Genomic DNA, 15,808 nt, shown 5'->3' with positions numbered 1-15,808 from the left:
AACTTCTGATTGTTTTTGCTAAATAAATTAGAAATTCAGTCTCTGAGACATGTCTTTATCTTCCCATTCTCTAACCTCATTATCTATGTGGGATTCTGAGTGGGCGGGGCTATGATAATGAGGCTCTGTGCTGATTGGCTGTCTGACACGATGACGGGTTTAAAACTATACAGCAGATTGTGTCCTTTGTAGGCTCCTTAGGCAGCAGGGACACAAATGTAGCTGACTGAATCTGCAAGAAACAGTCTGACCAGCCGCGATCTGGCACTTTAAAAGCACTGGACAACATGATTTTAACACTGACATGGTCTTTAGGATTCTGATTTCTTTGGTCATGAAGAACAAGTAACTTTACAAAGTTGACAACATTCTTTTTGTGTTCATGTTTCAATTTGATTTCAAGGAATGCTTGACTGGATGTTTCTGGAAAGTGTCCGTTGTCTCCCATGTTGTTGAAGCAGCACCTGCAGCACCTGCAGCACCTGCAGCACCTGCAGCACCTGCAGCACCTGCAGCACCTGCAGCACCTGCAGCACCTGCAGCACCTGCAGCACCTGCAGCACCTGCAGCACCTGCAGCACCTGCAGCACCTGCAGTAGCACTCCAGGCACACAGACACCTCTGGAGTATTCATGTATAACCTGCAGGCTCTTCACACTTCACCAGGTAGAAAGTAGAAACACCTCATACTTACATAGTAAATACATAGTTTTCTGAATGATATTTTAATTTCTCTATCCCTTAAAGATGTTACAATAATATGGAATAATTTTAAAACACCCAGTCACTCTGTAGTATAGTGTCCACAGTTTTTACACTCAAGGTTCAAAGTTCATTAAAAAAAAAAAGTTGTATATGATTAAGTTATCCTTAATGTACAACACCTTCATCTTTATTCATGTCGGACATCATAAACCACAAATAAATAATTTTTACATTTACGATTTTATCCATATTAGTAACACCTCAAAAGAGGATTATAAAATGTTTGCTCTCGGCTGAAAAACAAAGTAGTTGCAAAAAAGTGGATCTTTAAAAAGATATGTTAATAATTTCTCTCTCTCTCTCATATATATATATATATATATATATATATATATATATATATATGTGTATGTATACAAGTTTTGTATTTGATTCATATTTCTAGGGAGAAATGTGAAGATCTCGGCCCTAAATCGGTCTCCAGGCTCAGTCCCTCGGTGAATTAAAAAAAAAAGATTTAGGATCATTGATAGAGATTAAAGTAAATTACACCCCATATTGTCCTTGCCGAGTGTTGTTAATACTAAAAAACCTGCAGATGTGTCCCAAGTCTCTCATCCTGAGCACTAATGATGTGCACGATTTAAATGAATCCGGGGAAGAGGAACTGTAGCAGGAAGACTCCTCCAATCATCATGAGGCCACAGAAGAAAACCACCAGCCAGAGAGGGACGTGTTCTGGGGAAACACAAACACAGGCCCACGGTGAGGAAAACATGCTCATTAATTGTGATTAACTGATAATGCTCCACTTACTTTGGTTGGCAACAGTATGCATTTGACAACGACTGTCCACCGCTACACTTAACATGGCTACTTCATTGTTGCCCTTGATATTTTTGCTTTTCAGGGAATGAGGCAAGAAAGCCAGATCCGTCACAACAATGCCATGGGATTCCTGAACGTAATACAGCTTCTGCCAACATACAGACAGAAAACTCTTAACACACAGTTGCCTAGAAGATTTAGAAAAGTGTCGTGTGAGTGAGTTACCTGTAGGGAAAAAGCAATATAGATTGCTACTGATCCAGTCACAGCTCCAAGGCCCAGAAACGTTCCAGAGTCACTGTGGAAAATAAATTCAACTTAAATGCTGAAAGAATTAAAATACGACCATCTTATTATTTAAGTCACAAAAATAAACAACTCCATTTGCTGAAGATGATCGACTAAAACCAATTATAATTACTCTCATCTTTACTGAACCAACCCATTCAATATTTCCAGTGCTGGTGGAAAGTAGAAATGAGCCACAGACTGTTTTAATAATCACATATTGTATTAAGTGCTTATTAAGCCATTAATTGCATCTCAAATATTGTGTAGTGTACTTGGGCCTGGTGAGTCCTATGTACTAGCAGCATGTGTGCTTTCAACAACGCCCAAAGGTAAATGCCTTCCATGGCCAAGGTTACATGATGGTTTTTAATTCGGAATTAATAATTCAGAATTAAACTATCTTCCTTTGAGTTTACATGGAAATAGTAATTCTGAATTGAGGTTTACATGGAAAACACGTTTGATGGTCTTTCTCCAATTCCTTTACAGGTCTGGGGGTTGGGAAGGTTCTGATTGGATAGGGGGGGGACCGGAAGTTGAACTACCGGAAGAAAAACTAACTTAGCCGCTACAACTTTGAAAAGCTCACAATTTTGATGTTTCCTGTTTCCATCTGTTCTTTTAATTATTTCTATTTATCATAAATGGTCTCTGCTCTTGACCAGCGTTTACTGCGTGCTGCATCTTGAAACTTAGTTTGGAAAACCAGCCCAGCGTGGAATATAAGCGTCATGGAGACAGACGGGCGAGGGAACGAGCAGAAAGAAAGACCAGAATTAATTTAAAGAGGAATGAGTGTTTACATGGTCGTGGAATTATTCTATTCAGATTTAAAATAAGAATAAACCAGCCACTTACTTCAGAATTAAGGTTAATTAGGAATGGCCATTTTCATTCAGAATTAGGTGTTTACATGGTAATTTTTACTCATTTTAAATTGGATTTAATTTTAATTCTGAATTAAAGAGGAATTAAACTCCCCATGTAAAGGCAGGCTGCTAGTGAGTGGCCACTACAACGTTAGCCAAGTGGTCAGGTTTTTTTTCTTTTGAATTTCATTTGATGATGAGTCAGTATTAGACCCTTGATATCAAGTTTTCTGTACAAGAAACGCTTCTGGTGAATTTTGATCAAATCAGTTCCTCCTTCCAATTGTTCCGGAACAACTGCTCCAAACGGGACCGGTGTGAAAGCTCCCTAACTTTCTCCATAGTCCTGCAGTTTAGACTGCACTCTAACTGGATTCAAATGTACAAATAAAGCTCAGTCCACACAATACTTTGTTCATTCCATAGCTTGTTACATGTACTGACATTATTTGCATACTTCTGAAAAAAAATGGTTGCTATCTCTGGAGTAAAAATTAGTGCCTTGAATATTTGAAATGATTCTACATGAAAGGGCTGATTTTTAGGAATTTTTTGTCATCTGGAGGCGGAGAAAATACTACTTGCTCATAAACCTTCCACCAATCATTAACATATTGTACATTTCATCTGAAGATGCAGGGGACAATATATAAGTTTAGTGCAGTTTTTGTGATATAAACTACTCACATTTATAGCATCCCTTAGACTTGGATTATTTCCAAAATTGGTACAGGATTCTGCACGAGGTCCATGAAATTCCATTAAAAAAAAAAAAAAAAAAATTGTTTAAGTTTGGACCAGTGGCGTAGCCACGGGTGTGCCAGGGTGTGCCAGTGCCACCCAAAGAGACAGCTGGCACACCCAAAAATTTGATGCATTTTTTGTTTTTTGGTATAGTCTTCTAAGTATTCTAAATCTAGGCTAATCTAGGCTATTAGTATGTAATCATGATGTTCAAAATAATTCAAAATAAAAATCTTATTTTTGCATGTAAAACCCCCGTCAGGCGATGTGTCGCGGCAGCTGGACTGTTAAACCTAAATTATGGTTCCGCGTTAAATCGATGGCGTAGCCTACGGCGTATGGTACGCGGCGACGCACAACCTACGGTGTGCGTCGCCGCGTACCCTACGCTGTAGGCTCTGCGTCGGTGTAATGCGGAACCATAAATGAGCCTTCAGACAACTCATCAAACGGAAGGTGGATGGCGGACACGAGTTCCCGTCCATTATTGAAGTCTTAAACTCCTGCGACAAAGATGTTTTATCCAAGATTAACTGTTTGCATCGTATTCTGATAGCATTGCCTGTTACAAGTTGCTCCGTGGAGCCTTTTTTTAGTCGTCAACAGGACCAGATCCGTCAGAGCGACGACGCTCACAGAGAGACTGAGGAGCCTCTCGTTGCTCATGTTTGAAAAAGATTTGAAGTGTGCATTTTTTGTATTTAACAGCGTTTGTGTGTAATGTATATGATTAAACATAAAAGGCAGCACGTCATTGATCAGGCGCCCCGCTGCTCTTTCACCTCCTCTCCTCCCCGACACACACACTCATGAGGCTGCAGCTCCAATGCGCGCCCCCGCGAGCACGCGCTGCAGCGCGAGTGTTTTGGATTGACGGTAACTTTATGGAGAGGTAGAAAAAAAGAAGAGAGGAAGAGAGAGAAAGAATCAGGACAGGCAGGGGAAGCCAACAGGTTGGTCTAATATTAGGTGGAAGTGTAGGAAGAGCCACTTGGTACTAAGTGATTAATATCTAAATAGGATGTATATGGAAAGATTGCATAAGCAAAATTTGCAATTTATTCAAAGCTATTAAAAATGCTTGTTGCACCAAAAACCTAGATGCCCAGTATGGTTTGAATTTCTGCTGACCAACCTGTCCTTTTGGGAAAATATTTTATTTTATTATTTTATAATAAAACCTCATCAGGCCAACCTTAAGCCAAATAGTCGTGTTCATTCTCTGGTTAAATAGCTTTGTTGATCATGCGTAATGTGGATACGTTATGGCTCTGAGTGCATGAGTGTTATATTTCACTATGTTTGCTTCATTGGGTAGCTATGTGTGTGTGTGGTTATGTTTTTGTGATGTTTTTTTTAGGACATGCATAAAGTGTGGTTATTATATTACTTATTATATTATATATATTATTATACTTATTATATATTGAGAGCACACACAACATGTGGATATGTTTTGCACTGTTAATAATGTTGGATATACATGCTTTTGAATGTTTGTGGAGGTGTAACATCTAGTTTTGTTGAAAAAATTTTTGGCACACCCAAAGTCTCTTTTCTGGCTACGCCACTGGTTTGGACTCTAGTTTTATGAGCCATAATTTGACAATGAGCGGGTCAAAGCCCTCAGGCAAGTTAACCAAAATACGTTTTGCATTTAATGTTACAGAGCCCCACCAAAACATGGAGGCTGAAATGGCCATGGCCAGAATGATTCCAGAAACAGCCCAGGTAGCTCCGGGTTGGCCAGCACAGAGCCGGGGATTTACAAAAACGGATATTTCCCCCTCTACGTTTTGGAAAATTCCATCATTTGCACAAGATTTTTTTCAAAATCTCTTCATTTCCACGAACCTGCATAAATACACTGTTAAGGTGCTATGAGCAGCCAAACCTACAGGGGGCAGTGTAACGAGAAGATAAAGTCATGCTAGCCAATCAGAATCCTGGAAAAAAACATCAATGACAAATGACACGAGTAATTTCCAGTTAAGGCTGATTTATGGTTCCGCGTTACATCGACGCATAGCCTGCGGCGTAGGCTCTGCATCGGTGTAACGCAGGACCATAATTCAGGCTTTACTTCCAAGACGGAACGAGAGTCTTTCGTTTGGAGTGACAGAGAAGTGGAGTTACTTTTAAGTGTGACTTTAGAATATAAAACAGGTAAAATACAAGAAAATATTGATGGTGGCCAAACTAATTGTAACCACAGGTGTCACTCATGACGCTGGTGACGTTTCTGTCTCATAATGTGACATTCTGAAGCCTAAATGTCCGTTTCTCTCCGTTTACAAGCAAACGTGAAGACAGAGTTTGTGAGAATCTCCACTTTGGCCAGAGTTTTCAGAAATGATGGTTTTTGGAGACTTTGAGCTTCGTTTTCGTGTAAACGAACGGCTAAAACGCATGAAAACACCACCGTTTTTACTACGTGGAAACGGGGCCTCAGTGCGTTTACATGGGAAGTTGAATTCCTCTTTAATTCAGAATTAAATTAAATCCGATTTAAAATGAGTAAAAATTACCATGTAAACACCTAATTCTGAATGAAAATGGCCATTACAAATTAGACTTAAATCCGAAGTAAGTGGCTGATTTATTCTGATTTTAAATCCAAATAGAATAATTCCATGATCATGTCTACACTCATTCCTCTTTAAATTAATTCCGGTCTTTCTGCGCTGCTCGTTTACAGCACGCAGTAAACGCTGGTCAAGAGCAGAGACTATTTATTTAATAAATAGCTTGGAGGACCTGGAAATAATTAAAAGAACAGATGGAAACAGGAAACAGAAGAAATGGTGAGCTTTTCAAAGTTGTAGCAGCTAAGTTTGTTTTTCTTCCGGTCCGCCCCCTATCCAATCAGAACCTTCCCAACCCCCAGACCCGTAGAGGAATTGGAGAAAGACCATCAAACGTGTTTTCCATGTAAACCTCAATTCAGAATTACTATTTCCATGTAAACTCAAAGGAAAATAGTTTATTCTGAATTATTTAATTTGTAAGTGAGGGAACAATGGAGCGTGAGATTGACAGACGGATCGGTGCAGCGTCCGCAGTAATGCGGTCGATGTACCGGACCGTCGTGGTGAAGAGGGAGCTGAGTCGAAAGGCGAAGCTCTCGATTTACCGGTCAATCTACGCCCCTACCCTCACCTATGGTCATGAACTTTGGGTAGTGACCGAAAGGACAAGATCGCGGATACAAGCGGCCGAGATGAGTTTCCTCCGCAGGGTGGCTGGACGCTCCCTTAGAGATAGGGTGAGGAGTTCAGTCACCCGGGAGGAGCTCGGAGTCGAGCCGCTGCTCCTTCACGTTGAGAGGAGTCAGCTGAGGTGGCTTGGGCATCTGTACCGGATGCCTCCTGGACGCCTCCCTAGGGAGGTGTTCCAGGCATGTCCCACCGGGAGGAGACCCCGGGGAAGACCCAGGACACGCTGGAGAGACTATGTCTCTCGGCTGGCCTGGGAACGCCTCGGACTCCCCCCGGAAGAGCTGGAGGAAGTGTCTGGGGTGAGGGAAGTCTGGGCATCCCTACTGAGGCTGCTGCCCCCGCGACCCGGCAACGGAAAAGCGGGAGAAGATGAGTGAGTGATGAGTGAGTATTTAATTTGTAATAATTAATTCCGAATTAAAAAACATCCTGTAACCGGGGCCTCTGTCCTGCAGGTTTGGGTTTCCCTGGTTCTACACACCTGATCTAAATTACTGGATTAACGTCAGCTTTTCATCCAGATTTGTACAAGTGTGTTGATGATCCATTCATCTAACTCAGGTATGTTAAAGCAAGGAAACCTCTAAACTCTGCAGGGCACTGGGTAACTCTGACTGGGTAAGCCCTCCAGTTCAGATCCAGAAGCTTCCGTGTGATTGTAGAAATACCTAACAGCCAGACTGGAGATAACCTCCGTGCCACAGGTAGACGTCAGCATGGCCAACAAGCTCTTCCCATCCCACTTGGTAATGTAGCAAGGAGGAGGTTTTCGTTGGCGTTTATGAGGGATTTGCACTGTGTAAAGCCTCATTGTGTCTTTTTGGTCCTCTACCCTTCCGAACCTGAAAACAGCACAACCCACAGCACACTAAATCATCTTGATGCTTCGTTGATGCAGGAAAGTCCGTAGCTGGTCCCTCCCCCTCTTACCTGCATGCTACATATCGATAAGACTGCTCAGCTATTTCAGGCATGGTTTCATGCCAGTTAAGACCCGTAACCAACTGGTTGCCACTCCAAACAGAGCAGGCAAAGTCTCGGCCGACAGTCACGAGGTGCTAAACGAGAACACCAGAGAGGGAACGTTACTGACACACCAGGAGAACTGTTACAACCTCATTACACTTGATCACAAACGTGTCAATGCTTCACCTTGTTCCCTGGACTCATATCAAAGTCTTCAATCTCCCCTGTGTGTGCTTTGAAGTCAAACTTCTTAGTAAGGGATGGAAACTGTAGAAGACACATGAAACGTTCTGCCTTCATCAAAAACACCAATCAAGTCTGTTGACCTGAATTATGATCACAGGCTTCTTCTAAAACACCTGGAAAGTAGTGTGGATAACTGGGTATTTCATAAAATATTGTTGCCATTGCCATTACTCAAACACTTTTTCAATACCTTAAAACTAAAGAACTTAACAATGAAGTCATACAGAAAAATACAATTTAATAACATTGACAGAGCTGCAACTTAATAAAGTAATGAGACAATTTACAGGTTTCTGCAATCCAGAAAATATGAGATACGTACAGATGACATCACTTGTGTTGTTTCCAAAGAATTGTTTTCGTCTTTAAAATGATTCACAATAATAAAAGTACAGTTTATGAATAGAAAGCACCACTAAAAGACCCTTAAAGGTTCACAACTGTATAGAGCTTACCTCCCAAACTCTGACGTGCCCGTCTGTGCCTCCGGTCAGCAACAGACTCATGTCAGGACTGAATCTGACAGCTTTCTGGAGCGGATCCTGAGCATTAAAGTCTGACTGCACGCTGGCCACGGCGGTGACGGTGACGTCAGCCGTGTCATCGTTCATGCCTGACGTGTCTCCGGATGCTACGGCTCCATCCGGTTTCAAGTTGGATCCTTTCCCTGCTCGATGCCGAGCATTACCTTGTCCAACACTGTTCCCTGCTGCAGAGACAAAACCTTTCAGCGTGAATGGAAGGTGATCTCTTCCTATAAAGCCTGATTTAAGGTTCTGCGTTAAACCAACGCAGAGCCTACGCCGTTGCCGTGACGCCGTCATGAACCTTCGGACTTCTCCGTCACTCCATTTCTCCGCGGTGCAGTACCCCCCAGAGCACTAGTTGATACTTAGTTTAGCTTCCGGCTTTTCCGGTCACAGTGAATCAAAGAGATAAGGACAGCTATTGTACGGAAGCGTATTGCATTCACTTGAGAAAAAAAAAATCTGCTCTGTTTTTCTGAATTAACATGATAATTATCTCAGAATTCCGAGAAAAGTTTTAATGAAAAAAATAATCTTCGTCTGAACAACCGCAAAGTCCTGAGGTGCCTGAGGCGCAAAGTCGACAAACTAATAACAATACCATCTATATAACTTAAAGACAAGTTTCCAACTGTTTCCTACGGAGCCCCTCTGGTGACATTTGAAAAAAATTTAATATTGCGTGGCCACGCATTAATAACTCGTGGCCACGAGTTATTAATGCGTGGCCACGCATTATTTTATTTTTTTCAAATGTCACCAGAGGGGCTCCGTAGTTTCCCAATGTTTCAAACCAAAAGCAAAATAAAACTGGATTAAACTGGACAGGCGGGACATGTTTGCTTCGATGAAATCCAGTTATCAAGTGAATGACAGCTTCTTGCATGTTGTGAGGTATCTGGTTAATTCAGAAAAACAGAGCGGATTTATTTTTTTCATTAAAACTTTTCTCGGAATTCTGAGATAATTAACTTGTTAATTCAGAAAAATAGAGCAGATTTTTTTTTTTATTAAAATGTTATCTCGTTAATTCAAAAAACAGAGCAATTTTTTTTCTCAAGAGAATGCAATGCACTTCCGTACTATTGTGCAAAAAAAATAAAAATAAAAATCACACACGCACGAAGAAAAGAGCGCTGAAAGTTCACGACTGCTTCACGAACTGGAACCAGAAATGCGTTGCTACCAAGCGAACCAATCACAGCCTCTCGGTCTGCGTTGGGTCGTAGTTCCATGTTTTGGGAGGTGCAGGTCAGGCTACGGCGTAGCTACGGAGAGACTCCTGCGTAGCCGCGTAGCCTACGGCGTAGCTACGGAGAGACTCCCGCGTAGCCTACGGCGTAGGTTTAACGCAGAACCATAATTCAGCCATAAGTGGGTCAAGATTACTCCAAAGACACAAGCAGAATCCTCGGTGAAATAAAGAAGAACCCATGAGGGACAGCTAAACCCCTGAGTCTGTCCCTGGAACTGGAGACATCGATGTTTCTGAGTCTACTATCTGGAAATCACTGGACAGGCAAGAACACCAGGAATTAAGCTGTTGCTCCACAAAAAACTAACAAACAAACTACTGGGAAAATTTGGTTTTGTCGATTGTTAAATAAAAGGTGAAACATTTGGGAAAACTATTCAACACTATATATTGCAGCTTATCAACAACATAACAATCTTTCTCCAGAGATGGAGAAAAAAAACCCACTTCCTTAAAGTATAAAAAGTATAAAGTATATTATCAAAGGGGATTTTGCCCAGCTATCCACTCCACAGGTTCGCTTACCACAGGGGATTTCAGTAAAGACAGAAGATATTTGTTTGTGTTTGTCAGATTAAGCACATTGTGTGTGCCAGTTACTGCAACTTGAAGATCACATTTTATGGAAAATTAAAAACCTGTTAATTTAGAGGGGTTCACAAACTTTTTCTTGACAGTTATAAGAGGAATTGAGGCTGGGAATATCTTTTGATACCCTTTGAAAGAAGTAAAATTCAGATTGTAGCAGCAAACCTCACCATCGTTTTGATGAAACTTTACGCCTTTTTCTTTGCAGAGTTTAAATGTCATGAGGCAACAGGTCCCGTCCTGTCCTGCAGCGATCGTACCATTCCCCACCGCCATGTTCATAGTAGCACGTGTGTCTGTATCGTGTGAGTGGACGAGACTGGCGCTGTATTGGTGTTCTCCAACCAACTGCAGATCTAAGAAGTGCTAAAATATAGAGATGAGCATGTTACAACTGAAACATTCACAAGGCCTATTATTTGTGTTCCATTTAAAAGTCAGAAAAAAAAAATAAAAACTTTGAATTCAAATCAATCCAAAATTCAAAAATATCATCCCCCGGGGGGAAATTCATTTTTTAATTTTTTACTTACAATAGCATTCTTTATGCCCGTCTTTGAGGCGCCTCCTCCTCCTGCTGTGATCACCAGCCCTGTTGTCGGGTCCATTTTAATGGCATACAATGGAAACGGGGCTCTATACAGATCAGGAACCTTCCTCTTCCCCATGGTTGGTTTTTTATAAAAGTGTATCCACCACACCTGCGGAAACAAATATTTAGTCTGAGAAGTCCTACATTTTCCATCTGCAAGTTTCTACAAGAGGTTCATTAACAAGCTGAGAAATACATCTTTCCACAAGGCCATACAACCTTGTTAACTCCTATAAACCCGTTTGGAGCAAAATATTGACATTTCTTATGAGTTGATTTTTCAAACGCAGCGAACAGATCTGATTTGGTCCCATCTAACTGATGATCAAGCCAGTCAACAGATATACTAAATGGGTCAATGACGTGACGCCTATATTTTCTGAAAAACAGATTTTTTTCCAATTCAAAAAAGGTTTAAATAGATAAAAAAAATACCATATATATGACCGACCTGTCCCACATATGGACTCACTTGAGTTTTACAAAAAATACTAGTTATTTGTGATTTTGTTGTTGTTTTAAGCGTCAAAATGTCATGTGGTGCGACCGTCCGACCATGACTCTAAATGTTTTTAAATCAATCTTCTGCCCTATCTGGCATGATTTCAGAAGTGTCTTGTAGTCTGTAAGATTACAACACATTTGTATTTATATTTCCATCATAATATACAAACAAAGTATGACTGATATCCATTTTATGAAATATCATGTGGCGCGACCATTAAAAAAAACAACGATTCTTGTATAATACTGAAAACTTGTAAAAAAAAAGATGAAGATGTTAAGGAAATTAATTTATTTTAATATGAATCATGGTTGCACCACAAGTTTTTTTTAAGGCTAGTGCCAATTCATCTTGACAAAAAAAAAAATTGACCTGTTGAAAATCCTTATTGGTCATTGACCCAAATACAAGTGGGGGCACACATGTGACATGTAGATCAGCCGTTTTTCATTTCTTTGTCAATCTACTACTATTGATTTCTGATGTATACGGCAATTGAATGGTTCACTTTGAGTGTGTGTGCTCAACAGAAGCATATTCAATCTGCTTCCTTGATATTTCTACTCACATTCATTTGTGTTCTTGGAGTACATGGAGCTGGATTTGGAGATAAGCTTTAAGTTGCAGGCTGTGTAGTAATGAGCATGGATGGCTCAGAGGAGCCATGTTGAATATCTTTATATCTATTAATGTGAAGCTGGTGTGTAGTCCTTGGGCCAGACCAGATATCAGCACCACTCAATGTGACAATAGTCAGTTATGATTTTTGAAAACATCCATGTCTATAGATGATATTTTGGTATGATAACCATCCTGAGTGGCAGCTGGATCATAGTTATCAGCTCATGGAGTTCAGAAAATTACATTTTAGATGCTGGTAAACCATATCCTGGTTTAGACTCATGTTCAGGATAGCTGTCCATGTGTCACTATATTGTCTTTGGTATCATTTTAAGCATTCATTCAAGCTAAGATGTGAATCTTTCTGACCAACATAGAGGTCACTGCAGCTCTTTAAACTATAAACAACACACATTTTTACACAATTTTCGCCTAAATGATATACTATCTTTTATCCCTGTGTCATCTAGGAACAACAGAGACACAAAATACAAAAACTGGAATACTCACAGGACCATAAGGATTCAGGAAATGTATCACATCTTAGCTTGAATGAATGCTTTAAAGGTCCCCTTTAAAATGATACCAAAGACAATATTGTGAAATATTGACAGATATCCTGTACATGCACTGCAAAAACTCAGAATCTTACCAGGATTATTTGTCTTATTTCTAGTTAAAATGTCTCATTTTTAGTCAAAAAATCTCATTACACTTAAAACAAGAGTCGTTACCAGAAAAATAACTTATTTGACAATTTTCACCTGTTTCAAGTAAATTTTCACTTGAAATAAGTAGAAAAAACTGCCAGTGGGACAAGATTTATCTTCTCATTACAAGCAAAAAATCTTTTTCTACCTTTTTTAAGTAAAAATCTACTTGAAAAAGGTGAAATTGTTGTTTTTTCCAGTGATGAGTCTTGTTTTAAGTGTAATGAGATTTTTTTTGACTAAAAATGAGACATTTTAACTAGAAATAAGACACATATTCTTGTTAAGATTTTGAGTTTTTGCAGTGTGAGTCTAAACCAGGTGTAATTTTCTGAAGGGGGTGGGTAACTTCATGAGCTGATAACTATGATCCAGCTGCCACTCAGGAAGGTTTTCATACCAAAATATCATCTACAGGATTCAACAATCATAAGCAAGTTTGGTCACCTTGAGTGGTGCTGACAAGTGAAATTTTGGGCTCTGGCCCCTGGACTAGTGTGGTTTTGCAGGGACGACAAAGGCAATTTTGCCATTTTTCATATTACAGTGAGCTTACAATTCTGAACTTTGACTTGAATACTATCTTCAGCGTACAAAAACCCCGTCTATGGCTTGAATTATGCGTTAAATCGACGGCGTAGCCTACGGCGTAAGGTACGCGGCAACGCCGTAGGCTCTGCGTTGGTGTAACGCGGAACCATAAATCAGCCTTATGGCGGCTGTAAGTATGAAGAACGTTTGACTGTGTAATAGGCCTGTGGTCTCAGCAGCAACACTTCTACTAGCAACAAGTAGTACGGGGTAAAACAAAAACATGAGAACATGTCAACGTTGGATCATTATAGCAGCGTTTAAGCAGGCATTTACGCAGATGTGACAGTACCATAGGGGTTTACATGCTGCTACAGCACTGCTACTTCCCATGCCTGCTGGCTCATCGGTGATACAATGTAAGGTCTCCTACCTGTATAGTTTGTCCAGTTTATCAAGAGTTCAATTTAACCAGGCAGAAAAAAACACTTGATTTAATGATTTCATGTTGGACTATAAATGACAACCCGTTGTGTTCAGGAAAAGCTACGCTAATTGAAGCTAAACAAGCGCCTCCCTTACTACACGTCAGCACCATTGACGCAGCATTGACTACTGCAGCGCGAGAAACGTCGCCGCCATCTTGGGACGGTAACAACTCATAGAAACGTCGCCGCCATCTTGGGACGGTCACAACTTGACCATGGATCTATTATGTTGACGCCTGGTTGAGAGGGTTGATCATGGATGTAGGCTATTGGGGTTGATCCGTTGCTGTGATACGTCAACGCGTCCGCCATATTGGATGTGGCAAATTTACCAGTAAACGGAAATGGAAATGGACCGAACCTCATAAAGTGCTTTACAAAAGGTGTTTTAAGCTAATGTCCGTTATTGATCCATTCACACACAAACATATATATATATATATATATATATATATATATATATATATATATATATATATATATATATATATATATATATATATATATAAATATATATATATATATATATATATATTGTGGCAGGATGAAGCATGACTCCAGAGGTTGGTCAACAAGCCTTTGACAACGGAATAATAACTGAACACTGACAACTAACAACTGACAGCTGACAGAGAAGACGCGTTGCTAAGCAACCATAAATCTCCCCGTGACCACGCCCCCTTCCATACAATCCTGATGGGTATATATATATATATATATATATATATATATATATATATATATATATACATATTCTATTCCAGAGTTATCGTGGATGCTTTTAGATCAAAACGGTTGTTTGAGCAACCAAGTTAAAATTTGGACATTTTAACTTTTGTCAGGCTCTAGCGGCCAGTCGAGGAACTGCACTAAATCTTAGTTCCGCATGCGCCTCAATGCGGAAGTAAGATGGATAAATACCAAAAATAACCACAATGATGCACATCTATGCTCTGCTCGTACTGCTGAGCTAAACCGTCATAGGAACAACAGGAAGCCTAACAGTGGAACACACGTGTTTTCGTGTCGGTAAAAAGGTAAAAAATAAAACACAACAACTTCAGTGTATGGTAAAATCAGCGTTTCTTACGGAGTTGGGTTTCGGCCAATGGATGACTCTCAGGAACAACAGAACTCCATGACAATCAGATAATCCCGACGGCCGAGGCTTCGTCCTGGAGATCCAGCTCCAGATCCAGCTCCAGATCCAGCTTGGGGAGGATGGAACGGGCCATGGAGCAGCTGAACGTCCAGCTGAGCCGGCTCACCCGCTCCCTGCGCCGGGCCAGGACCGTGGAGCTGCCTGAAGGTAGAGCTGCACACACACACAGAAACACACAGAAACACACGAAAACATACACACACATACACACAGAAACACACACACACACACACACACACACACACACAGAAACACACACACACACACACACACACACACACACACACACACACACACACACAGAAACACACACACACACACACACACACACACACACACACACAGACACACACACACACACACACACACACACAAAAACACACAAAAACATACACACACACACACACACACACACACACACACACACACAGAAACACAAAAACACACACACACACACACACACACACACACACACACACACACACACACACACACACACACACACACACACACACACATACAAACACATAAACACACATACAAACACATAAACACACATACAAACACATAAACACACATACAAACACATAAACACATATACAAACACATAAACACACACACACACACACACACACACACACACACACAGAAAAACACACACACAGAGAAAAACACAGAAACACACATACAAACACATAAACACACATACAAACACATAAACACACATGCAAACACATAAACACATATACAAACACACACACACACACACACACACACACACACACACACACACACACACACACACACAGAGAAAAACACAGAAACACACATACAAACACATAAACACACATAGAAACACATATACAAACACATAAACACACACACACACACACACACACACACACACACAGAAAAACACACACACAGAGAAAAACACAGAAACACACATACAAACACATAAA

At 40.5% G+C, this 15,808-nt stretch overlaps 2 protein-coding genes across 5 annotated transcripts in view; one reads left to right on the top strand and one right to left on the bottom strand.

The window, feature by feature from the left end:
* Window positions 1–1,078: 1,078 nt before the first annotated feature.
* On the bottom strand, window positions 1,079–14,948 carry preb (prolactin regulatory element binding). Of its 2 annotated transcripts, none has more exons than XM_061715351.1 (10): window positions 14,775–14,948; window positions 10,771–10,938; window positions 10,408–10,603; window positions 8,323–8,576; window positions 7,808–7,888; window positions 7,586–7,713; window positions 7,324–7,497; window positions 1,759–1,831; window positions 1,522–1,681; window positions 1,079–1,443 (listed from the first exon to the last, which is right to left on the bottom strand). In XM_061715351.1, exons 2-10 carry the CDS (start codon window positions 10,903–10,905, stop codon window positions 1,349–1,351), a joined length of 1,296 nt encoding a protein of 431 aa, XP_061571335.1. In that variant the 5' UTR covers window positions 10,906–10,938; window positions 14,775–14,948; the 3' UTR covers window positions 1,079–1,348. The 2 variants fall into 2 exon arrangements, with proteins under 2 accessions (XP_061571335.1, XP_061571327.1); XM_061715343.1 differs by lacking the exon at window positions 14,775–14,948 and adding an exon at window positions 13,630–13,781 and having other exon boundaries at window positions 1,080–1,443.
* Window positions 14,595–15,808, top strand: part of hace1 (HECT domain and ankyrin repeat containing E3 ubiquitin protein ligase 1) — a 61,005-nt gene continuing 59,791 nt past the window's right edge. Inside the window, exons 1-2 of one of the 3 annotated variants that reach the window (XM_061715338.1) lie at window positions 14,595–14,721; window positions 14,808–14,993. In XM_061715338.1, the coding sequence (XP_061571322.1) occupies window positions 14,906–14,993 (88 nt within the window). In that variant the 5' untranslated portion in view covers window positions 14,595–14,721; window positions 14,808–14,905. Of the gene's footprint in view, window positions 14,994–15,808 lie in introns of all 3 variants that reach the window. The other 2 variants (XR_009770918.1, XM_061715339.1) reach the window with 2 other exon arrangements.

Source organism: Cololabis saira, chromosome 3, assembly GCF_033807715.1.
Source record: "Cololabis saira isolate AMF1-May2022 chromosome 3, fColSai1.1, whole genome shotgun sequence".
NCBI classification, from domain to species: domain Eukaryota; kingdom Metazoa; phylum Chordata; class Actinopteri; order Beloniformes; family Belonidae; genus Cololabis; species Cololabis saira.
The sequence above is the reverse complement of the archived record's forward strand: the minus strand, read 5'-3'. Positions and strand labels throughout refer to the sequence as shown.

Coding starts and splice junctions, on each gene's coding strand:
- preb (XM_061715351.1), bottom strand. CDS start 10,905: ATGGGGAAGAGGAAGGTTCCTGATCTGTATAGAGCCCCGTTTCCATTG. Junction 8,577..10,407: donor AAAGTTTCATCAAAACGATG/GTGAGGTTTGCT, acceptor TTGTCTCTGCAG/CAGGGAACAGTGTTGGACAA. Junction 7,889..8,322: donor GGCACGTCAGAGTTTGGGAG/GTAAGCTCTATA, acceptor TGTCTTCTACAG/TTTCCATCCCTTACTAAGAA.